The sequence below is a fragment of the Lonchura striata genome, chromosome 18 (genome assembly GCF_046129695.1).
Source record: "Lonchura striata isolate bLonStr1 chromosome 18, bLonStr1.mat, whole genome shotgun sequence".
Classification (NCBI taxonomy): domain Eukaryota; kingdom Metazoa; phylum Chordata; class Aves; order Passeriformes; family Estrildidae; genus Lonchura; species Lonchura striata.
In genome coordinates, this window is record NC_134620.1 from 12203463 (window position 1) to 12226565 (window position 23103).

At 47.6% G+C, this 23103-nt stretch overlaps 3 protein-coding genes across 4 annotated transcripts in view; all 3 read right to left on the reverse strand.

The window, feature by feature from the left end:
- Positions 1-993: 993 nt before the first annotated feature.
- Positions 994-3067, reverse strand: B3GNT4 (UDP-GlcNAc:betaGal beta-1,3-N-acetylglucosaminyltransferase 4). The gene has a single exon (XM_021544602.2). The coding sequence runs from the start codon at positions 2806-2808 to the stop codon at positions 1690-1692; it is 1119 nt and encodes a 372-aa protein (XP_021400277.1). The 5' UTR covers positions 2809-3067; the 3' UTR covers positions 994-1689.
- A 239-nt stretch (positions 3068-3306) lies between these two features.
- LRRC43 (leucine rich repeat containing 43) lies at positions 3307-10317 on the reverse strand. Its single transcript, XM_031506209.2, has 12 exons — positions 10205-10317; positions 9876-10130; positions 9505-9615; positions 9232-9371; positions 8385-8623; positions 7607-7785; positions 7161-7284; positions 6816-6955; positions 6622-6702; positions 6174-6362; positions 5607-5682; positions 3307-3516 (listed from the first exon to the last, which is right to left on the reverse strand). Exons 1-12 carry the CDS (start codon positions 10292-10294, stop codon positions 3356-3358), a joined length of 1785 nt encoding a protein of 594 aa, XP_031362069.2. The 5' UTR covers positions 10295-10317; the 3' UTR covers positions 3307-3355.
- Positions 10318-16681: 6364 nt separating this feature from the next.
- Positions 16682-23103, reverse strand: part of MLXIP (MLX interacting protein) — a 44577-nt gene continuing 38155 nt past the window's right edge. For both annotated transcript variants that reach the window (XM_021544576.3, XM_077787252.1), the window contains 2 exons: positions 22459-22588; positions 16682-21977 (listed from right to left, as the gene is read on the reverse strand). In XM_021544576.3, coding sequence (XP_021400251.2) covers positions 21856-21977; positions 22459-22588 — 252 coding nt within the window. In that variant the 3' untranslated portion in view covers positions 16682-21855. The remainder of the gene's footprint in view (positions 21978-22458; positions 22589-23103) is intronic.

The following is a 23103-nucleotide window of genomic DNA, read 5'->3' on the forward strand; positions in this document are numbered from 1 at the left end:
CCTGAGTTTGCACTGGGAATCATGGAGTGGATCACAAAAGTGCTGGCATAGCAGCTCACAGGGCACCACGGGTGCCCACCCTGTCCAGTGTCCTCCCCAGGACCAGCAGCAGTGCCCAGAGAACTGTGCCCAGAGCCTAGCATTTGCTGCTGGCACTCGGCCTTGTTTACACACCTGAAACTGCACACAGGCACTTTCTCAACAGTTAATGAAACCCTGTTGGAGCTGCAGCCAGAAAACACAGTAACAACTTGCACAAGACCACCCTGAGGATGGACACCCACCAATTCTTTGAGACAAACCCCTACTCACACCTGGCACAGAAACAGCTCCTGTGAGGTGCCACCTTTGCCCCAAGAGCCTGGGTCAGCCCTGGGTCTCAACAAGAGCTACTCCAGGTGCTCCAGAAGGCCAAGAGAGCACATCTTACCAGCAGTCCCTCAGCATCCCACTGAGAGCTCCCACACCTCTGCTCTCAGGGTGTCCCTGTCTGTAGGACAAGCAGGAACCTCCTGGCAGCACCTCCTGGGCACTTCTGAAAGCTCCAGCTCCCATCTGGTGCTGGGCAATTGGCATTAGAGACAACAATTACAGCAGCACAGCACAAAGGGCTCGGCTTGCTCTAATCGCACACTTCCTCTTTACTCATTTGCTTGTTTTTTCCCCCTAAGGCTTCCAGGCTGCTTCCTGCTCATCCACAGCTCCTGCTCTAGCAGCAAGATAGTGATAAGCTTCACAAAAGTACCATCAAAACCTAGTTCTATATTTGATCTTTTCTCAAATTAGCAACTCCAGCACATTCAGATTTATCACTTTTGGGTCAATGCATCTTGTCTGAACAGGGCAGAGAACAACTCACAGAAAAAGAAGTGGCAAGTATCCATTTCCTCTAACATTATCCTCTTTAATGCAAATAGCCAGCACCACATCTCAGCCTTCCCTGGCTTTTAGGGCTCTTAGCTTTCAGAAGACCTAAGAACATTCCCATGTAAATATTTCTGAAAAATATTTTATTTATACACAACATTACAACAACAACAAACCAAACACCTCCCACACAACATGGGACGCTACAACCACTTTTCCTACCACCAAAATTATTCAAAACACGTGGCTCCTCTTAAACCAGATCAGAAAGTGTTTGTGCTAAAGTTTCCAGTGCATGTAAACCTGTTGTGAGTTTATGCAAAAGCCAAAGGGCTGGGGGCAGAGCCCAGTCCCTCAGATCATGGTCACTGCTGTGTTAAGGCCATGTTATTCTTGAAGCTTTTCCTTCCCTGCTCCACTCCCTTTCTCCTGCTGTCTGCTAGGAGCTGTGGGGTCGCTACCCTGGGACAGCAGACCCAGCAGGACATACTGGCCTTTCTTCCATGCCTTCAAGTAAATTTCAAATGCTGTATCACTCCTTAGTCATTGCTGGCTGTCCCACATGAGACTGACTTTGGCCAGCAGTCAGACACCATGCAGGTGGCACTTGTGACTTGCCCTGACACAGTCTGGCTGGGAAGCCACTGACCACATCCCCACCCTGTGACAATTCAATTGGTTCAAGTAACCCCTGACAGAAAAACTCACTGCAAACCAAATCACAACAGCTCCAGTGCAGTCTGTTAGTAACGGACACGTTTCTACCACGACCTGATTTTTAGTTTAAGTACCCTGTCACCAGCCACAATCCCACTGGGCTCATCAGTAGGTCCTTTTCCAGCCCCTGCTGTAGCTGTGTGTCACCGACACCGCACACCTAATGCTGTCATCCTTCACCAGCGTCCACATGATCCACATCTCCGTTGGGTTCAGTCTGTGCACAACCATCAGCTCTTTGTACAAGCACGGATCAAAAGGATTGAAAGGTCTCTGGATCCCAAAAGTCTTAAAGCCAGCATGGTTCTTTGGGATCACTGACATCTTTGCCAGACACATTCCCACGAACACATCATCTATGGGGAAGAGCTCCATGTCCTCTGCGGTGCTCTGGAGGCGACGCACTGTCTCTCTGGACATCACGTATCCCCCTCCTCCTGCATAGAGAGGATAGAAGGTGGCCCCATACATGAGCTCTGGAATAAAATATTTGACCTTGGTGTTCCTGATGGGCCGGGCGTTGGCGATCACATCCCCAACAAAGAGATCCTGTTCAGGGTCCAGCTCCTGGAGGAACTCAACAATGTTGTAAGTGTTTACAAACACATCATCGTCACCCTTCAGCACGAACCTGGCGTGCTGGCAGTCCTCCATGAACCAGCGGAGGAAATGCAGCTCCTTGAGGGTCAGGTTGAAGAAGTCATCAACAAAATCCCACTGCAAGATGTCATTGAATTCCTGGCTCTCATAAGCCAGCAGCTGGTGCAGGGGCTGCAGCTGGATTTTGGCCTCGGAGCGCCCTAGGAGGAACACCAGCCTGATGCGCCTGCCCCCGATGGACGCCTCCTTCCCCCACGTGTTCCTGATGGCCACACGCCGGTCCACGTTAATGGGGGAAGACTTGATGGCCAGCAGGAGGAACATCTCTTGGCTACACCTGGAAGGCCTCAGCAGGACCGAGAAGTTCCTGCAGTGCTTGTAGGTTAGGAAGACTCGGTGAGGCTCCGGGAGGGTGAGAAAAGCATTGGCAAAGGTCAAGTTCGGCACACACTTGCTGTGCTCAGCACTGTCCAGAACCGAAGGCTGCAGCCTGTGATCCACCACATCCACTTTGTGCTCTGCTGATGATGCTGCCAACTTCGCTTCCTTCTTCATGTAAAACACCCAGGCCAGCAGCGTGATTGAGAAGATGTAAAGCACGAGGCTTTTAATCCTGGGATACATGGCAGCATCCGGCGCAGGACCGGCCCCGGGCGGGCAGATGAAGACGAGCCGTTCCCTCCCACCTTACCCGGGACGGGGACGTGTCTCGCTGCTTCCCCTGGTTCTCACCAGGACCCGGTGCTGCCGGTGAGGACGGTCCAGAGCCCCCGGCCCCGCCGGGGCGCGCAGACCGGGCTGGAGCCGCCGCTCCACGGTGACCCCGCACGGCAAAAGCCTTGCCCTGCTCGGCGAAGGAGCCTCCTCCGCGATTCACCGGGAGCTGCCGTTCCCTCCGCGATCCACCGGGAGCTGCCGCCGCCCCGCCCCGCCGCTGCCGAGCCCCGCCCGCGGGCGGAGGACGCGGGGCGCTGGCACCGGGGCCGCGTGTCCCCGGCCCGGCACACCCAGCCCGCACCCCCTGCCTGCTCCGGCTCCTGCAGGAGCTCAGCACCGGGCACAGACCACCAGGAGTCCCCGGGTATCTCCCAGCTCTGGCGGTTCAGCTAAAGCAGCTCCACGCAGCGTTCCCGTGTGGTTTATTTCCACTCGTGCTTCTGCTGTGGACACATCACTGAGTCTTCCCCACGGGCCTGGCCACGTTCTCCTGGCTCTGGGTGTTGGCTGCCAAGGGCCATCGAAGCAGCTGCATCTGGAATTGAACTGTCAGCGGCACTGGCTGGAGTTCTTGACCCTCCTCTGCTTCAGCAGTGTCTTTGTTTTTTCCTTTTCCTGTGGTAAGAAGTACATTTGTCACTGTCTTGAGAGAGTAAATGATCCTACAAGCAGCAGTGTGCAAGGGTGTCAGCACTGACTGGGCCTCAGGGAAAACTGAAGATGATTTTGGATGATAAGCCCAAAAAGCATCTTTGGCTGGCAGTTGACCTGGGTGCAGACTTGCTTTTTGTTGTGAAACTGCCCTAGGGCAAACAAAAGATGCAGAAATAAATTATTTCAAGGATCCTGGAAAATCAAGTGTGAGGTAAAATGAGACCTACGTGAGACTACTTCTGAAGACATCCTTCAGTGTCTGGGCAAATGGTTCACTTGTGACAAAGCCTGCTGCCTTTCCTCTTTGAGCCGTCTGGAAGTGATCCCAATTCCTCTGAGAAGACTTATTATTTGTGTGCATTTGCTGAACTGAGGGATGCAAATCAGCTTCAGTTCCCGGCTGTGAGAGTGCCTGCTCAGCCCTGCCGGACACAGGGCTGGGAGTCCTCCCCTGTCCCCGGGGCATGGCCACTGTCACAGCTCCAAGGGCAGTCCCCAGGTGATGTGAAAGTGTCAAACACCCCCGGAGCAGCTGGTGACTCACAGGGCAGGCAGGATGTGCAGACACTGAGCTCAGCAGGCCTTGAGCAGCCCCCCAAAAAAGCCACAACTGAGGTGTTCAATGAGTCACAGCCATGGGACAGCGGGTGTAGCAGGCTGTGGGGCAGTTCATCTTTAGGCACTGTGAATTTTGCACTCACAATCTGAAATATGCACTCAGTGGCCTCACAGTGCAGCCAAGCCAGCCCCCACCTGCACAGGCACATGAGGACACCAAATTAAGCACAAATGTCTGTCTAATTGTTTTGGGTTTCCTGCAGCAGCAGCACTTCTGTGCACACAACAGCACTTTTACCTTCGTTCAAGCTGAAGGGAAACCTCCTGCACGCACTGACCACACACCAGGGGGAGAAGGAAGGAAGAAACAACCACGGCTGAAGCTGAGCTGTTTGACAGCAGCTGCCTGCTCTAGCAACAGGCTGAGTGTACATTGCAAATACACATCTTCTTGTGGGGGACAGCAATTCAATGAGTTTTCTGCTTTTCGGGTTGCTAGGGGAGGCCACCAGCTTCCGTGAATGCAGCCCAGGACTGCAGAGCTCTGAGAGCCCCCCCAAAGATGGGGACCTTGCTGCGGGTGACAGAGCACAGGAAAGCAACCTGGAGCTCTCTGGGTTAATTGCACTCTTAAATCTGATGCCAGAGCAGGAACACAAAAGTCCTTTGGTAGCTCTGAGCAGTGCTTTGAGGCCTGGCCCTCTCCATGCCCTCCTTGACCCACGAGCAGCTTTTCAGCGTTGTTTGGCCACCCCTTCCCTCTCCCACTTCCTCCCACTCTTGCGTTACCCCTTCAATGTGCTGGCATTGCTATTTTTGCAGTCAGAACCAAGACTGATGGAAAAATAACCTACAAGAGGCAGGGTGAGGTTTGTCTCTGGCAGCTTAAGCAAGGCTGCTGGCTGAGCAGCCCTGAGCTCCACACTGGGGAGGCACGGGACACCCCCAGCGGGGTCGAGGTGGTGTCCTCGTGGGTGACAGCAGACTGGGATCTGTTCCCAGCCCTGCCACGGGCTGGCTGGGGCACCTGGGGCTCTCTGTGCATCGCATCTCCAAACCAGAGAGAACAATAATCCCCTCTGCAAAGTGCTTGGAGATGTGAGCTGGCAGTGAATGAGGAGCTCATTATGCATCCCAGGCAGCCCTCGCCCAGCTGCCCGCCCACGCCACCACCCACATTTGGCAGCCAACACAGTGGGCAGTGCTTTTCTCACCCAAAAATCTGCTTTGCCCATCTCCTCTGGCACAGGGTGCTGTAGGTGTGTGTCTCCCAGGGCAGCTGGCAGCCCACCCTCGGTGCTTGCAGACACCGACTCATAAAGAGTCCAGGCTATTCTGAGAGCCCCGCAGTCAATGTCGGTATTCACGGCCCGAGGCTCAGGATGTGAGTAAGTCCCTGCTCCTGGAGCTGGCAGTGTGGCCGGGCACCGCCTGCTCCTGTTTGCTCTCTCACACACCCCACCCTCTGTCCCGCCAGCTCCAGCCTCTGTTACCTTCGGAAGACGCGGTTTTCTGGTCTCCTTTCTTTGCTTTGGATTTTTTGCTCTTGTCTTTGCCTTTTTTGACCTCCTGTGGAGAGAGATGTTTCCACAATAAGGGTGTGTTGAAACTCACTGCCCTCATTCAGTCCTGTGGCAGCTGTCATCATGATTATGAGTGCTGTCACCAGGATTTCAGGGGCAGGGACAGAGGTGAGGGAGAGCAGGACGACAGCAGAGTGGCTGCTCAGAGAAGAGAATCCAGGAAACAGAAAGTTGGTACAGCTGGTATGTGCTGCCATGCTGAGAGAGAGCACCAGAGGAAGCACAAATGGCTGCTTACACATTCTGGAATGGAAAAATAAACTCATCTATTTTCCTAGGCCCAAAAAAAGTAGCAGAACTGCTCACTAATATCAGCGTTAAATAACCACACCACAGCGATGGATGGTGGTCAGACAGGGCTATTTCAGCCCCATTTTGGGGAGAGAAGAACTGAGGGATGGACAGATGGATGCCCAGGCCAGAGAGGGCATTTGCTGAACTCCAGCCTGCAGCCCTGCCCTGGGACATGCTCCTTACCTTCTCCTCCAGAACTGGTGGTTCTGGTGGTTTCTCAGGGATCAGGATCCCAAAGTCACACACAGTTGCCACCAGGTCCTCGGTGGCCAGCAGGGTCTCTAAGGTCACCCTCGTGGTGCCCAGGGTGCTGTGAATGGGAGGGTCGCTGCGGAATTCATATGACTGCTTCTTCTTCTTTTTCTGCTTGTCCTTGGACACAGGGACAGGCCTCAGCAGAAGGTTGGGGTCCCTTTATCAGAGACAAGCAACCCCAACCCAGCCCCTTGCCCACCACTGCATCTTGGCCAAGGTGTGTGTCAACAGCTGCTGCCTTCCCCCCACAGAAAGGGGGGACTCTGGGAGAGGTCTCTGACACACCAGGCTGACCCAGGAGAAGGGTCCTTGTTCTCCCATCACTGTTTTTGCAACTCAGAGAGAATTTAGTCATTGTTCTCTCCTGGCACCCTACCTTTGCACGGTTCTTCTTCAGCTCCTGTCCTTCCTTATTTGTGACAGCGTTTTCTTCTGGATCTACAGGCCATGCGAGCACCTGCCCAGAGAGAGGAGCTGCCATCCCAGCCTGCCTCCCAGAGGGAATGTGATGCCACTGGCTGGGCATCCCAGCAGCTCTTCCCCCTTCATCCAGCTCAGCCACACCCTCACCTTCTCCTCCACAACTGAGACAATTGTTCCAGTCTCCAGGTAGGACTTCAGCCCCACCAAGTTCTTGGCAATGTGTTCCTTCCTGTAGCTGCAGTCGATGGTGTCTGCCCAGGGCTGTCCAGGGGTGGCAAACACCCTCGCTGTGTAGGGAAACAAAAAAGTCCAGAGACCTCTCTTTCCCCAGGACAGAAGGACCCTCAGAGCATGTCTGGTGCCAGGTCATTATCCATCAGTTGCAGAACAGCCCAGCTGGCCCTGTGAGGGACATCCTGATGCCACCACCCCCACAATGAGCTATAAACCTGCCCTGAGTCATGGAACAGAAGATCTGTAATTCCTCATTACCAGAGTGGGCCTTGGACTCCTCTGTGGCTGGAGGTTTCTGATGGCTTTTCGTTTCTCCTGTGTCCTGAGCAGAGCTGTCCACATCCAGTGTGGCCACTGTGGAACTCTGGTGGATTTTTGTTCCCTGGAACAGAGATGGATCTGCCTCCAAAAATCCTATTCTCCAGCCCACCCTCATGGCAAGAGGGGAGTTCAGTGCCACAGTCAGCAGGAGGAAGGCTGTGGGGCTGTGAGTGCACTCTCCTGTGCAGAGCTCTGGGCTCCCCAAGAGGGATGTGGAATGTGGGCAGCTGGGGATTGTCCTGCTAGATGCAGCCACATGGGAATTCTGTCCCCAGCACTGCTGCTCCCCACACCAGGCCCATCACCCCATAGCCTGGAGATGCAGTTCCCCCTGCTGTGACCTGCCATGCTGCTTGTTTCCAGGAGCACAATCAAACACAAACCTCAGGACTGCCCTTGTCCTTGGGCTCCCCTCCTCCTGCAAACTGGTAGGTCACATAGTAGCTGTAGGTGATCAACGGACCCTCGGAGCCAACCTCCAGCTGCTGAAAAGCTTTGGGATCAGGGAGCCCCTTCATGTCCCCAATGCTCACAACCACTCGTGCTTCACTCCTGATCAGCTCTGAAAACAAGACAATCCTGCCATGAAGCTGCAGCATTTCCCTTCCAGAGGAAGGAACAGAGCAAGCAGAAACCTCCAGGTTTCATGTCCCGCCTGCTGGCATCCCTTGGTACCAGCCTGTGCAAATGCTGTGACAAACCACTGCCATGTGGCGTCACTACAAAGCCACACAAACACCTCCTGGCTTGGCTGCTCTGCTCCTTCAACATTTGAATCTCCAAAAAACACATCCAGCACAATCTCATTGAGTAGGGGCCATCAAGAGAGGCTTCCCATCCCAGGTGTCCCCAGCCTCCTGCTCTCATCACAGTCAGGGATGTGCCACAGAGGTGGCACCACTGTGTGCAGACAGTGCAGCACTCTGTGATCACCTTCTCCAGTACTGATGTTCCTCTTGCCACAGATCAGGAGGGAAATGCATGATCTGAAATTTGGTGTCTGGGAAGAAAAGCTGAGGTAGCCCAGGACACTGAGGCAGTGCTGGGACAGGGATTGGTTGTTCTTGGGCCAAAGTCTGAAACTAGCTCGCCTGTAATTGCAGAGCTCAACCACAACGCAAACCCCACTCCTGAATCACAGGGTCAGCAGGCGGGGCTCACCTGGCTGCCTTGCCAGCCCACGGAACTGCTGCCTCTCTTCAGGCCATATTTGGATGTCATCGAGGATGAACAGCTTGGGCAGGCTGTCCACAAGGAAGCCTCTGTAAGTGGGGATGAGAGCCAGTGGGTTCCCTTGGAGCATCAGGATGCGGAGGTTCTGCAGAGTGGACAGCTGGGAGACCAGCCCCAGCAGGTCTGTGAGGCTGTTAAAGCTCAGGTCAAGGGAGACAAGGTTTGGCCTAAGGAGAAAACCCAGAGAAAGATGTAAGGCAGCCAGCACCTATTTGAAGATAGAAAGCTACAGCCCCGAGGCAAAAACAGAAACAAAAATCATATTTCCCCAGCACAAACTGTGTTGAACTGAGGAATCCAATCTGGAGGCCAGTTCCAGATTCCTGAGCTATACAGTCCATTGCCAGTCTGCCCCGCAACACAGAAACATTTCTTAAGCATCCATTGATGATCCCACTGCACCATTTGGTGATGCAGTCTATGCTTCAGACGCTTACAGACTTCCAGCAGTGGCTTTGGGAAGGACACGAAAAAAGTAAACTGCCCAGGGAAATGGAATTGTGATGGGCAGGGTGTCAAGGCAATTCCTCTGGTGATCTTCCCATTCCACACCTTGCTAAGGACTAAAACAACCTCTGGGCATGAGACAGAAGACAGCAGAGACAGACTGCTCTGCACAGAGAGTAGACACAGAGCAAAGAAACAACCCTGCTGAATTTTCCCAAAAATTTCCCTTCTGTATTTTCCCAAAAGGGGCCATCTTCATGGCTTGAGGTCAACTGTTCACATCTGCTCATTTCCCTTTCGGGAGCCCATGTTCAGCCTGTGGCATCACCAGAAATCCACAGTGAAGTGCTTTTCCTGGAAAGGGCCACACAGCCGGTTGTAGCCCAGCCCCAAGTGCTGGAGCTCGGGGGGTGGCTGAGCAGACAGGTCCTGCAGATCACCCACAACATTATAGCAGAGCTCCAGGACCTGCCCAGGACAGAAGGAACAACAAACACGTTGGCAACGAGCTGTTCCTGGCACCCCCTTGAGTTGTTTGGCTTTCCCTGTGTTCCCACATGGGAATTCCTGCCCCATCCTGCACAAGGCCCTGCCCACTCACCTTCAGAGTCCGGGGCAGGTGGGCTGAGTTTACTCTGCTGATGTGGTTGGCACTGAGGATGAGTTCCTCCAGCTGCTGGAACCGCAGCAGACCCTCATCCACTTCCTCCACCTGCAAAGAGCTGGGTTTGGCCAACTTGTCCCTGAGGCACTGTGTGGCCAGGGTGACATGGACATGTCTTGATCTGTGTGACATGGATTAGCACAACATCCTCAAGAGGCTGTGGGGAGAAGCTCTACTCTAGCTGCAGCTAGAAGTATGGGAAGACCATGGGGTGGCCAAGGTGTCCTTTTCCCAACATGTTTTCCCTGAGAGCAGGAAGACAAGGTTTCCTGGCCTACAGCTTTATGGGCACCAGCAGATGCACTTACCCCCTTGTCGAGTATCCGCAGGGACTTGATGACCTGGAAGACTCTGGAGCCACGGAGGAGCTCGGGTGCCAGCACGGCCACTTCCCGCAGGAGCCGGTCCTGGGGGCTGCAGTCGGGGGGCAGTGCCCAGGGGCTGTGCTGGTCTCTCAGCAGCTCCAGCAGCACCTCAGGGGTTTCTTCTCCCGGTGGCACAGCCTCCTCCAGCCCTGCTGGCTGTGCCCGGGGGCTCGTGCTGGCATTGTGGCAGGATTTGTTCTGCGGACAGGAAGAGAGGAGAAGCAGTGGCAGCCCTGAGCCACATCCCACGGCTGTGCCCCCCAGACCCCTACCCAGCTGCCAAGGCCACAGGGGAAGTCCTGCAGCCCCAGGTGCTGCAGGTGCTCCTGAAAAGCAGCCGAGACGCTGCCGGGTGCTGCCATGCAGCCCCAGCCTGGCAGGGAATCCCCTGGCTCCGTGGCTTGTGTTCCTGTTGCTAGGAGATGGTGCCATGGAACCAAACTCTCCAAGCAGAGGGTGGAGCAGGTCTGGAACAAGCTGGCCTGGCTGGGAATACATCCCTGTTTTTCTGGTTCCCACTGGGTTCTGGGGGCTGCTCCCCACCAGGGAAAGGTTTGGCCTCACGCTGCACTTGCAGGGTGCAGCATCAGCATTCTTCCCTGGCAGGGGACCTGTGGCATGGAATTTGCCATTTCCCTTATCTGTGTCCTGAGTGTCACCCGGGTTTCAGGGAGGAAGCAGTCAGGGTCTCAGTCAGCTCTGAAAGCCCAGCTCTCCCCTTTACGTGGAGGGCACTGCCACACAACCATGTAAGGCCATCAAGAAAACAAGCTCTCAGCTGAAAATACCAGCTCCCACACTTGGAAAAAGTAGGTGAGCTCCAGGAACAAAAGTCACAGCTGTGTATCAGGTCAGCATCAGGTCTTCACATGCGGAGATCAATTTCCTTTTTCCAGCGATAGGTATTGCGGCAATGGCAACAAATTCCATTTTAGAGAGCTGACAGAGCAGTGTGTGTCAGCAGAACTTCACCAAATGAATTGCAGCTGTTTTGTGGAGGCTGATGGTTACGTGGTGGAAAGCTGAACTTCTCAGGTTGGGTTTTACAGGACGGATGCTGACCTGCTCCCTTATCAGCTCAGCAGCTTATCACAGTCCTGTACAGACCGGAAAGGACGTGTACAGCATGCACAGGCTATGAGATAATGGCATGTCCTGGAGTGGAATAACCAGGTAAAGTTCTGTCCTTAGGAGAAAATGAAGTAAAATCTTCTGAAAGTCTTGAAAAGAAAATTACCAGTGGTTGAATTGTGTTTTGTGGAAAAGCGAAGCTGTAAAAATTCTGCTTCTTTTATTTGCATCACTGTTTAAAATAACTAGGCCCCGTTGCTTTCAGTGCTGCACAAAGAGATACTCCTGCTCCTGGGGGAAGATCAGATCCCAGTCTGATCTCCCTGGTTGTGCCCACCTGGAAGAGCTGGGAGGGGGCTGGCAGTGCCCAGTGGCATCTTTTATGTACAAGCTCCTGCACTTTCCACAGATCTTCCTGTGGGCCACTGACCAACTGCATCTTTGCAGGTTTGGTGTTTCTAAATAAGAAACCCTTCAAGATCACCCATCTGCTTGAAAGGAGCCATTTGTACCCACCACTGCCTTTGTAGGGACGTTCCTAAAGAATGCCATGCACAAAGAAACATCTTGTTCTCTGTCTCCATTTTCCCACCAAATAATAATAAAACCCTCAAATAAAATAAGTGTCTGCCAGAATTGTCCTTTCTGTACCATGGTAACTCATCTCTTCCTTGGCATTACTTAGCACCTATTCTGTTTTGGTGTCCATGAGAATTTCTTGCATTTGGTTACTGGATGCAGAAAACAGCCTCAGGGGAGTTGGAGAGATGGGCAACAGGGGATGGGGAGAGGGGCTCCTGAGCATCCCTTGGGAACAGGGTCTTACAGGCATCCAGCAAAAGGATTTATGCATGGAACTAGAGGCCTGACTTACCTTGCACACAAGCCTTTTTCACTCCCTGCACTGGCCCACTCTTACAGTGACTCTGCAGGAGAAGCAATGGCTTTGGGCAGCAATAACACGCTCCCAAACACCTTTATAAATAAATTCCACACTTTGGAGAGTCCAAAGATTTAGATGGGATGGCCACGCCAAGCTCTTAATCAAAGAAATTACACAGGACACCCTCCATGTCAGTTTGAAACTGTGCACGTAGATCACAATCAGCAAAGACACATTTGAATCAACTTTCGATGTAATCTTTCAAAAAAGAAAAAAAACCCAAATTATCACTAGCAAAAAAAAAAGTATTGTGGGGGAGCCACTGACGCAGGACTCCAGAGCTCCAGAGCACTTAAATGCAGCCTGCCTGGCCCCATCCACAGCACTCCAGGCAGGCAGAAGCTCCAGAACCAGCCCCAAGGCCAGCTCCCAGCCAAGCCACCGCTGTGCTATCCCACCATGGAATGCAGAGCAGGTGGGTGTATTGTAAATGCAGGTCAACTTGGTGGGAAGAAATGATGATGTTTGACTTTAGTTTAGAAGGTTGAATGATTTTTTTATTATAACTAGACTATAATACATTAATACACTATTTAAAGGGGATACTAAAAACTACATGCTTTTTTTTTTTTAACTACTATATTTAACTAACTTAAAATTTGTGACCTTCTGTTGAGGGTCTAGACACAGGTGGATTGGATTGGCCATCAGGCTCAAACAATCCTCACCAGAATCTAATCAAGCAATCACCCTAGGTAAACAATTTTCTAAACATATTCTACATGGGGAAACAAGGAGCAGAAATAGAAACTGCTTTCTCTTTTCTTTCCTCCGTGCTCCTCTATGAAAAATATAGAAAGAAAGAAGAATGTACTTACAACATGGGTGTGACTTACCCTTCCTACAGGCTGTAAGGTTGCCCTGGCTAATGTTCATCTCTAGCTCAGCCAATATGCTTTACAAATGTATCACGTTGCACAAAACTATTAAGATTTGCAAAAAACTATGCAGAAGATTGAGACTAATCACTGTATTCTTTCTTTCCTTTTGGTTTCCTCTCTTCATCTGAATGCAGAGATCAACAGGTGTGCAATCTTCCTCTTCTGTTTACTGGTTCCTTTGGGCTCCATGGCACCAACAGAGACATCAGAATGCAAAGTGACTACAGGACAGAGGCAGAATCATTTCACTACAGAGATACCAACCTTGGCATCAGTAATACAACAGAAAGCACATGAGTTGTTTGAATTCTATGTAAGTGCACCATTTTCCATGTGCTGTGCCTATGTCTGTGGAGAAATCTCTTGAATTATTATAAAACGCTAGAAAGACTACCAGAAAAGAAGTATTTGGGTTAAAACCTAAAGTAGCTCTTCTCTGTTTTCCATGCAAGAAGAAAAGTGTTCATTGCATTATTTCAGGGCAGTTGGAGCAAGGGCAGATACAAGATTGAAACACAACCAAAAACCCCACAAAAAGCTATGAAAATGAGAAAGGGAAACTAAGGGATTAACAATTTCTCTCTCCTCTTCCTTTCCCACAGAACAAGTGTATCTCTGCAACATTCCACTCTGAGCCCTGGACAGTTATGTCCAAGGCCAGAGGCATGGCAGACAGAATATCCAAATGTCCAGCTTTCCAGGCAAACTGCTGTGCTTTGCACCACATCCACAACATTCTGAAAACCCTGGGAGGCGACATAGAAACCTTCTGCACCGAGAGCTCCAGAGGAGTGGTCAAGGCCAACCTCAACCAGCTGCACACCACGCTGAGCCAAGGCTCTGCCTTCTACACCTGCAGTAGCCAGGACCTGCCCCAGGTGGAGTCCCAGGAACAGACCATGGGCGAGGCAGACACAAAAACCTACATCTGGTGGGTTTTAAAGAAATATGAGGACATCATGCAACTTACAGGAAAGCTGTACTCTGAAGGAGCAGTTTGACATGCCAGGATGAAAAAATACCTTGAAGATAGGTCTGTGTAAATGAGACCTATCAGGAGTTATCAGTTTGATGCCAGAATGAACATTGATAGTGTACGTGCTATTCTCTATAACTATATGATCTAGTTTAATTTAATATTTAAAGGATGAATGTGTTATTGATTGTATTTATTATAAAACTATTTATACTGTCTTATTTGCAACAGCATGTAATAAGGATGGACTAATGTAAGTCAAGGTAATTTAATTAACCAACCCTGATATATCAGAGAAGTGTAATTTCAGTAATTTTAATGTTATTTATATTTTTATCTTGTAGTTGTTTCTCAAAAGAAAAGCTGATTGTCAGCAGGCTGATTTTGTACTTCTCTCTCTACTAGTGAATTTTATTTATGAATTTATACAACACATCTATTTTTATAAATCTGTTTAAGCAATTAGTTTATATATTTATTCATTCATATTTTTAAACTCGAATATTTTAATACTAAAAGAGATCTACTTGCTACTTAGTAGATTAATGGTTTTATTCATTTCCTGTTACCACCTTTGGATAGAAAGTGGAACTTAATTAAAATATTAAATAAAACTAATATTGCTGGATTCTTTTTTTACTAAAATATATTTTGCACTGGCCCTGTTCTGCTCAGACTTCTCCAGGAAAAGTGGGTTTGATATCAACTGAGTTACACTGCCAGCCCCCAAAAGGTCTGAGGGGGGATCCTAGAAAAGCAGTCAAGTTTTTCAAGAGGAACTGAGGGACCAAGCTCCTTGCTGGAGCCAGGGGAAGAAGAATTCCTCCCAAACAGGCCCCATTTCAGACACAACTGTGGAGATGACAAATAGTGGTGACATGAAGAAGGTAAAACTCCAACCTCATATCCTTCATTTTTAATAGAAAATAGAAGAGTGGAAAAAAGAATCACTGCCTGTGGTTGTGCTTATCCCCAGGGCTGAAGCAACACCTGCCTGACCTTTTCAGGTGGGGTCAGCAAACCTCTCAGAGGAGGAAAAGTCACACCCCGAGGGCTTAAACATCACACAAACCACTTAAGCCTTGCTGAACCAGAGGATTATACAGGGCCTCTCCCTGTGGTTTCCTCTCCCGTGCTTTTGTTTTGCCTTCTGAAGATATAAATAGCTCAACAAAAGTGTTTTCCTTAGAGAGGGAAATGTATCCTCAGCAGTGCTAACAAGATGCCAAAGTTGAGTCAAAGGCCTGTCCAAGCTCAGGTCATGGGGGGAACACTCAGACAGTCACTGCTGAGAGGAAAAGGCACCAGCCCCAGGCAGAACAATGAGAGGACACCTGCAGCCCTGTGGCCTTCATGGTGCAGGGCACACATAAACCCTCCCCAGCCCTGGAGGGCTGCAAGTTGGGGGGATACACCTGTGCCACAAGGAGCATCTCTGCTGTGATCATGATTTGGTCACCAGACCTCCTGACACGCAGCTCCCCTTTAATCCTGGTTGAAAACAAAGATTTTGAAGCCTATGAGGAATGAAGGGTTTGGATGGAGGAGACACAGATGGGCTCTGTAAGGAGTGTCAGAAGGGAGCAGCAGGACTCAGGGATGTGATGAGTCTCATCTTTCCTGGGTTTGTTTCCATTTGGTGATGGAAAGGCATTGGGGGTGTGACACACACACCTTGTTCTGAAACAGGAACATGTTAAACATCTCTCTGGATGACAACAGAGGCTCTTCTGTGTTTGCACACAGGGAACTTCCCCAGCACCCAAATAACCACTGCTTGTCTGCCCGCCTCCTGGAGAAAGGGCAGAGATGACCTCCTGAGGGAAAATACAGGTTAAAATAAATAAATAAAAATCTACTGAGCATTCTATTCCATTCTTTTAGAAATAAAGAGAGCCCTGGGCTGTGAAATCACTTACAGCAATGATTTCATTTGGCATCATTTCCACAGAGCAAGTGTAGGTCCACTTTTGGCAGTGTTGAAGGATTTGCAGAGCCAGCCACAAAAAGAAACCACTTCACAAACTCTTTTGGCACCTCAGCTGGAGTTACAGCAGCCTCCCTGAAATCACCACTAAATCAGCAATACAGAGACAGTACTCTGCAGCCACAGCTTCCTCCCAGAGAGCTTTGATAGCATCACTGCAATAACTCTGGCATTTGTAGTGCTTGGTCAATAGTGAAGGCAGGCTGAAGAGTTGGTTTATCACTGTTGAAATAGCACTGCTCTTTCAAAATGCTCCCACCAAAATGCTTTATGTGAGATTAAGTTTGTGATTTCTGAAAAATTAAATGCGGGGTTTTTGAACCCTGCTGTACCTCCTGGAACCACAGGGCCTGACTCATCAGAAGTACCAAATCAAAAGCACCAATCACAAGGGTAACATCAACCAGCACATACTCCCATGCGGTGTTTTTAAAATAAAATCCTTCTTTTCACTCTTCTATTACCTTTCACTTCAACTAGAGCCTCACTGCTGCTTCCACTAGGCAAGAAAATCCAAAATGCCAGGGAGGTGACAACTGAAGCACAGAGAGCTGGAGTGTCCTACCGGGGAAAAACAAAAATCAGTCATTAAAGACAGATTTATTAATTTTATTTTTAAAATGGACTTAAGCAGCTCAGTGCTTAACACTGACATCAATCCCAAAAGGAGTCCAAACTTCAGTAACTCCACAGAGAATACAGAGCCCTGCTCTAGGAATGCCAAACACACAGATCCAAAGGGAACTCCAGCACGGTTCACAGGGCAATGAGCTTTATGAAGCTTTTAGAGCATCAAAAAAGGTGCACCTGGCAGGTGCCAACCCTGGTCCAGGAATAACTCTACTTACCATTTCCTCACCTCCAGTCAGAAAATAAAGGCATTAAAACCAGTTTCTTCCAAAAAATATCCTTTATTGTTTTGGTTGTAAATATAAAAAAATGCATTGCACAATTTAACAGACCTACTGAAAAGTGCTACATATCAACAGCACAACAGAAGTTGTCATGCAACAGAACAGGAAACCTAAGCAAAGCAAGAGCACAACCTGAAGTCCTCATACCTTCAAGCTTTTTTTTTTTCCTTTTTTCTTCACAAGAATGAATTCCATTCACTTAAAACACATTTAAATACAAGGTTAGAAGAAGAACACAATCTATTTATTCATTGTATTGTTAAAAGGCTTGCTCATAACATTGATATCTTTAAAACCTTATTCATGTTGGAGAAGTTCAGATAGAAAAAGTTCAGACAATGACTAGAAATTAATTCCATTATATACCAAAGGTGTGTTTCACTGTAACTGAAGTTACTGTAATTGTAACTGAAGAACTCAAGTTTTATAGATAAAGCTAGGGTTTGGTTCTCCCACTTCTGCTCTAACACAGTACATGAGCAGAAAATCCAACCAAGAATGAAACCAAAGAAAACCAGAGCATTTACTGATGATGTGGGAATAATATTGGGGTCCTATAAAGGAAAAAAGCCCAAAACAAATCACCTCCTCTGAAACTCGAGTGTATAAATTGAGGAGTAATAGAAAACCTCCTGATGTCTCACCTAATTTAAAAAACTCATAGAAGTTATCAACAATTGTCCACAGTCCTCCAAGACTGGCGTGACTGAATGCCTAAAGAACCTGAACTGGATGTCATCAGCCTTTTGATTTTTGGTGATTTTCCATGCAATAAAGGTGGGAAGGAACCAAAAAATTAGAAAGAAAATGAGAAAACAGTGAAAAACCCATTCAATTTTCAGCAGTACCTTCTAGCTGGCAACATCAAGGCAAGAATTATTCACTTCAGAAACTGAGAAAGTGAAACAGCTTTCAAGCAAGCATTACCTTAATCAACATTTCTGCAGTAAGTTCCCTCTCCTGTTCTCAAACTGCTTTTCAGGAGTTTTGGGCTTTAAAAGCAAACAAAACTAAATGTACCTGTCCCTTCTACCACATGTGAACACAAACACACACACACACAGAGGAATGTAAAAAACCCTGAAGATACAAAGGGGTTCAGTTTTTCCATACATTTGACAGCTCTTTGTCTTTTGAAGCCATTTCAGATGTAGAGAGGTTGAAGCCCTTGCCCGTTTCCTGGGTTTGGCAGAGCAGAGATTATGTCCATGTGTGCACACGTGTTCCTGCACATGGCAGTGGAGAGGGGTGGATTCAGCAGGGAAATTGCAATCTTTTCCAAACATAGAAACATTTACTCACAACCTCAGTCTGAAAGAGTCACAGTAATGCCACACAGATAAAACCCTCTAAAAAGCCAGGGAAGCCCCACTTCCTCCATTCTCTGAATTTTCCACACAGTATCATTTTAGGGGGAACAATGATTGGATGACTTATGATTAATAAGGATGACTTATGATTAATCAAATGCATGCGTGACGCCAAGATCTAAGGCACAGATGGAAACATTCTAGTAGCCCCCCTCTTCAAGGAAGCCCTCCCCAGGGGTCTAGAAAAGCATGGAAGAACATTCCAGTCAGGTCAAATGGTATTAACCAAGAATCCTTTGGTTTTGTGCAGAGATCAGACTTTCATGGTGAAGTGTGCACTTGTCTCTGATCCTACTCCTCAGAAATTCCTTCCGTTCTAGTTTGCTCCTGGACCTTCACCCCTTACTCCTCCTGCTAAAAGGAGTCCAATAACTACAATACAAGCTAGTTACTACAGCAGATAATGCCCAAGTTCTCCAGAATTTGTCTTTGGGGTGGGGCCATCTACAATATACCAATTAATACAATTTGAGGTCAGAAGGAACCAGCAGATAATCCCATTTTGACTTTGTGCATGCCACAGGCCATAAATAAGTTATTTAGCCACTCCTTTACTGAGTGAAACATGTTGGATTTGACAGAATACAACTTATATTCAGTTATATGGGGGTTCTCCAAAAGTTTAGCACCAGACAGACGTGCAGCACCAGCAATTCTGTGCAGACTATAGGCACTGTGTGTTTGGCTTGCTTACTTTGGTGACACTGAGGAAATCAGAGTGCTTAAATTACAGGAGAAAGTGTAACCCAACTTTGAAAAAAAATAAAGTATTTTAACTCCTCCATGGGTAAGAAAGACAGACTAAGGTGTTAAAACATAAATCAAAGTGAAAAACTATGCAGGAACTAATACATACGTGCTCCATCTCCTTCCATACCAATCTTTAGTGGTTCTACTGTTCAGATGTGAGGCATAAACCAGCTTTTTTCCTCCTCTGCTCCCAAATGAAGTGAAATCACTCTCCTCACAAGGCTGACTGACAAAATAATTCTAATCTGCAATAATAGGGTGACAAGAACATATTGAATCACTGCTTCAGAGAGCAGCCACATCATTTCTGGTAATTGCACTAGTGGAAAGTATCTTTTCACTTTTCCTTTCCTCCCTCCTACACTCCTGACTAAGTAAGCAATACTTAATTTTTTTTCTCTTTAAGATTTGCAGTTTTTTAATAGTGCTTTGAGTTTGTTTCTGCACCACAATTTGTTAAACAAACACTTTCCCTCCAATTGTAACCAGCTCATGGTGCAATCTGATGGATGTGCTTTCCATGCACATCAAAACTGTGAATGGACAAAGTTTTTGGCAGTTCAGGTGAATGACCCCTCTCTGCTTTAAGGCTGCTTTCAGTTTCCAATCCTTTCAGTGAGATAAGACATGTTAGGATCTCAGTTCTCAGGTCCCCCTGGGCCCTGAAGGATGATTGCACTGCACTGTGAGTTTTGGGACAATACTCCCACGTCATCGATACCAGAAACGGTAAAAATCACACACCATCACTGCTGACAAGCAGGAGACCACACTGCAAGGGAGGCACTACAGGATCTGCTCATCTGAAAAGGTCAGCAAAAACACCAGCTCTTGGACAATATGCCTGCTGCTTTCTTGCTAGAAACACAGACACGTTTCTAACACACAGTGAGATCAGTCCACCGAGGAAAGGACATAAGGGACATCCCCAGCTCATCACAGTGTACAAAGATTTTACTGGAGTCAAATTCACAACTAGTGACAAAAATGGAAGGAAAGCACTGATTAAAAAAAAGGATTTACTTATTTAAAACTTCTTACCCAGATGTATCCAAAATAATATTGCTTAATTAATTATATTATGAAAGATCTGGGAACGGATCCCTCCAGAAAAATCTACTCATTATTTAATTGCTATGACAACCTTTGCACACCATTCCTTGGCTGAGACTTGGAATCTTGTTGTTTCTGTCACAGGGACACAGGTTTTCACATGTGCCACAAACTTCAAATTATATGTCAAATCTACTGTAAAAAAAAAAAGAAAGAAAATCATGTCCCCCTCTGCCTGCACAGCTACAGGAGAAAGTTGGTACAAAATGTGCTATTCTGCCTTCCCCTTCAGTCCTCAGTCTCTCCATCCAGGGAGAGGCTCACCTTTTGTGTCTTGTCCTTCCTACAGTGCTGCTCTCACAGAAGGAACTCTGCAAGGAAAGCCATTAGCTGCAAAAACTCAGGACAAAGAAGAAACAAGAACAAAACCTTCCCCTGTACTCAACCCTACTCCCCAGGCCCATTGTTTCCTTCCAAACTTTGACCCCCCAAGTGGAGGAGATTTGGGACAATGCTGAGAAAAGCTCTTTTCCCCAAGGAGAACCCACTGAGCCCATTTCAGAGTGTGCAACCCCCAAGTGTTCCAGTTATTCCTCACTTTCCCACTGTGAGAGGCTGCACAGCACCTCCAGCATGCCCTTGGAACTGGAAGAAAACTGCACAAGGGAAGTGTTCCCACCGTTTGCATAGCTCTGAACAATCAGGATCAAGTAGTGAGTGGAATTACAAGGGTCATGGGATCATCTGGACTATGAACTATCAGCTGGAATGAACATCCCAGTGCTGTCTCAGGATGGACAATCACTGCTGGAACAAGACTCAGTTTACCTGCAGCAGAGCACAGTACATACTGAGATTGTCACAGAAAAATGTTATGCAGTATTTTGAGTTTTAAACTTATTTTTACATGCTCTACAATTCATGTTGAACAGAACCTTCCCAAACAGACCGGACCTAGCAAAGTCCTTCAGGTTTTTCAGACAGAAGGCAAAAAGAAGCAGCAAAAAAAGACAAAGAAGCAAAGAACTGGCTGCAAGTCTGTGTGGTTTGATACAGCTTCTGAGATAATAAAAAAGCCAATTTTTTAACATTACAAACTCAATTCTTGTCTCTGAAGTGCTACTACATTTACTTATGGATGACTTTTATATGTGCACATTTTGTGAGGATGGCAGCTGAACTGTGCAGAGTGCAAGAAAGTAGTTCATTGCTTAAACTGATATAAAATTCATGTATTTATCCTAATTGCAGAATTTATACAATCTAAAACTGCTTTCTTGCACTTACTGCACAGCCTGCTACTCCCTTGCAATGGCTATATAAAAAAAATTTAAATCAGCTACTTTATTTACTAGAAAATAAAGCACGTCTTGAAACCGATCAAATGCAATGATACACTCATTAAAATAAAAATACACAAAGCACAGCCTGAGATTTTAATTCTAGTATTTTTGCCATGAGTTGATATCACTGACAGATTTTTCTTCTCCTTTGGTTTTTCATATGATCCTGTTTAACAATTTTCACTATTCAAGTAAAACACATGGAACCGAATACCAGAGAACAAAATAAAAAGCACATTTTGCTTCATGAAATCCAAAGTATTTTTTCCCCTTGAAGAGCACATTCCTTAGTGTACAGGATTTACACTTCAGAGAACTGAGGGTGTTCCATTAGTTGCATAAGGATGCATTGATGGAGATCTATTGCTGCCTGCAGGGCTCAAACCTGCTGAGTTTACCTGAGCTTGGTGTTTTTTCTCACGTGACAGAGCACAGCACAGCACTGGAGAGGAACCCAAACGTTCTGACGACGCTGCATCACCTGCACCTCTTTGCAAGGCAGGGCCAGGTGCCCCGAACAATGTCTCTGGTGATGGAGAGAATCCTTTCTAAAGTGCACTGACTGGAGGAGCCTGGGCAGGCAGGGCCTGGCAGGTTCTCCACCCCTGGGACAAGCACCTCAGTGTCTTTGGTTGTTAGGTCTCCCCAGCTCTCTTGTTCACCTTCATCACAGCCTCCCGCGCCTGCTCCGGCAGCCGCAATGGGTCCGACAGGATCGAGGTGGTCCTGCTCAGCTGCCACAGGGTGTTCAGCACCACTGTCAAAAAACAGGCAGGAAAAAAGCTATTAATCAGGAAAAGCTATTAATCCGACTGATATTCCTTCTGCAAAATAGAGCACCCCTTGACAGCGATAAACAGAAATTAAATACTTGCTAAAAGGCAAGGGAAAGAATCAAGGAGTGATGCGCAAACAGAAGGTCACTCCAAAGCTAAATACAAATCTCAGAGGTCTTCCCTCCTTATGAGATAAATCACACTGTTAAACATACTCCAACTGCAGCCAAGCTTTTGAAATTTATATGTAGTTAAAGACTGTTTAAATTCTGGTATGTTCAACAATTTTTTTTCTCTCTTCACAGTCAGAAGAAGCTCTTATTTTTTCACTGAGCTAACAAAAAAGGAAGCAAAAGCCACTTTCAGCATCATGTGCTTTCTTTGCTGTCCTCTGACTTTAAGAAATGCTACTATATCATACTTTCTGAGATCTGAAGAGCTGCTGGATGGAACTTCACTTACTTGGCCTCAGAACAGGAAGAGAACAGTGCTGATCCAACCAGGCCAGTGCAGTTTCATTCAGATCCTTAAAGCTTGTTGTGGATACCATCCCATTGAAGGACTCAAACAATGGCTTAATAATAATGCTGAACTGCAAACCATCAAATGTTAAGGGAGACAACAAAGGGGGAGTTCAAAACATTCTATGGGAAAGGCTATGGCAGAGACAACACTGGATTTCTAAATGGACTTCAACTGCCAGAATGATTGCAATGTTTAAATAATTGTATTTTAAAATATCTTAACACTGAGAAAAAATTTGAACCTTAGTTCCTAGAGGTATTCGCTATATTTTACAAAATTCCTCCACACTGACCCAAAGAGGAAAAAAGGGAAATGCGCAAGTTTTTGAACAGCTTCTGTATCTGTAATTTTCCTTCCCCTGAAATATTTGCTATTGTCTGTTTGTTTCCCAAAAGATAACCAGAGCTGCAGTTACAGCAGAGCTCACAAAAGATTTCTTGCAGTACAATAACATAGTAAGGAGACCTTGCCTCTGCATTGCATTTTACATTGCAGTTACCTCCCACACGTTGAGGTGAACAAGTTCTGCAAGAATCGATATCCACATGCAGATGTGGATGAAAACTGAGGACATTTGCTATT

Excerpts from the sequence above, each read along its gene's own strand:
- LRRC43 (XM_031506209.2), bottom strand. The coding sequence starts at position 10,294 with ATGGCAGCACCCGGCAGCGTCTCGGCTGCTTTTCAGGAGCACCTGCAG. Across the intron at positions 7,285-7,606 it reads AGGACAAGGGCAGTCCTGAG|GGAACAAAAATCCACCAGAG; the intron begins GTTTGTGTTTGA and ends TCTCTGTTCCAG. Across the intron at positions 3,517-5,606 it reads GAAAACCGCGTCTTCCGAAG|GAAAAGGAAAAAACAAAGAC; the intron begins GTAACAGAGGCT and ends TTCTTACCACAG.
- B3GNT4 (XM_021544602.2), bottom strand. The coding sequence starts at position 2,808 with ATGTATCCCAGGATTAAAAGCCTCGTGCTTTACATCTTCTCAATCACG.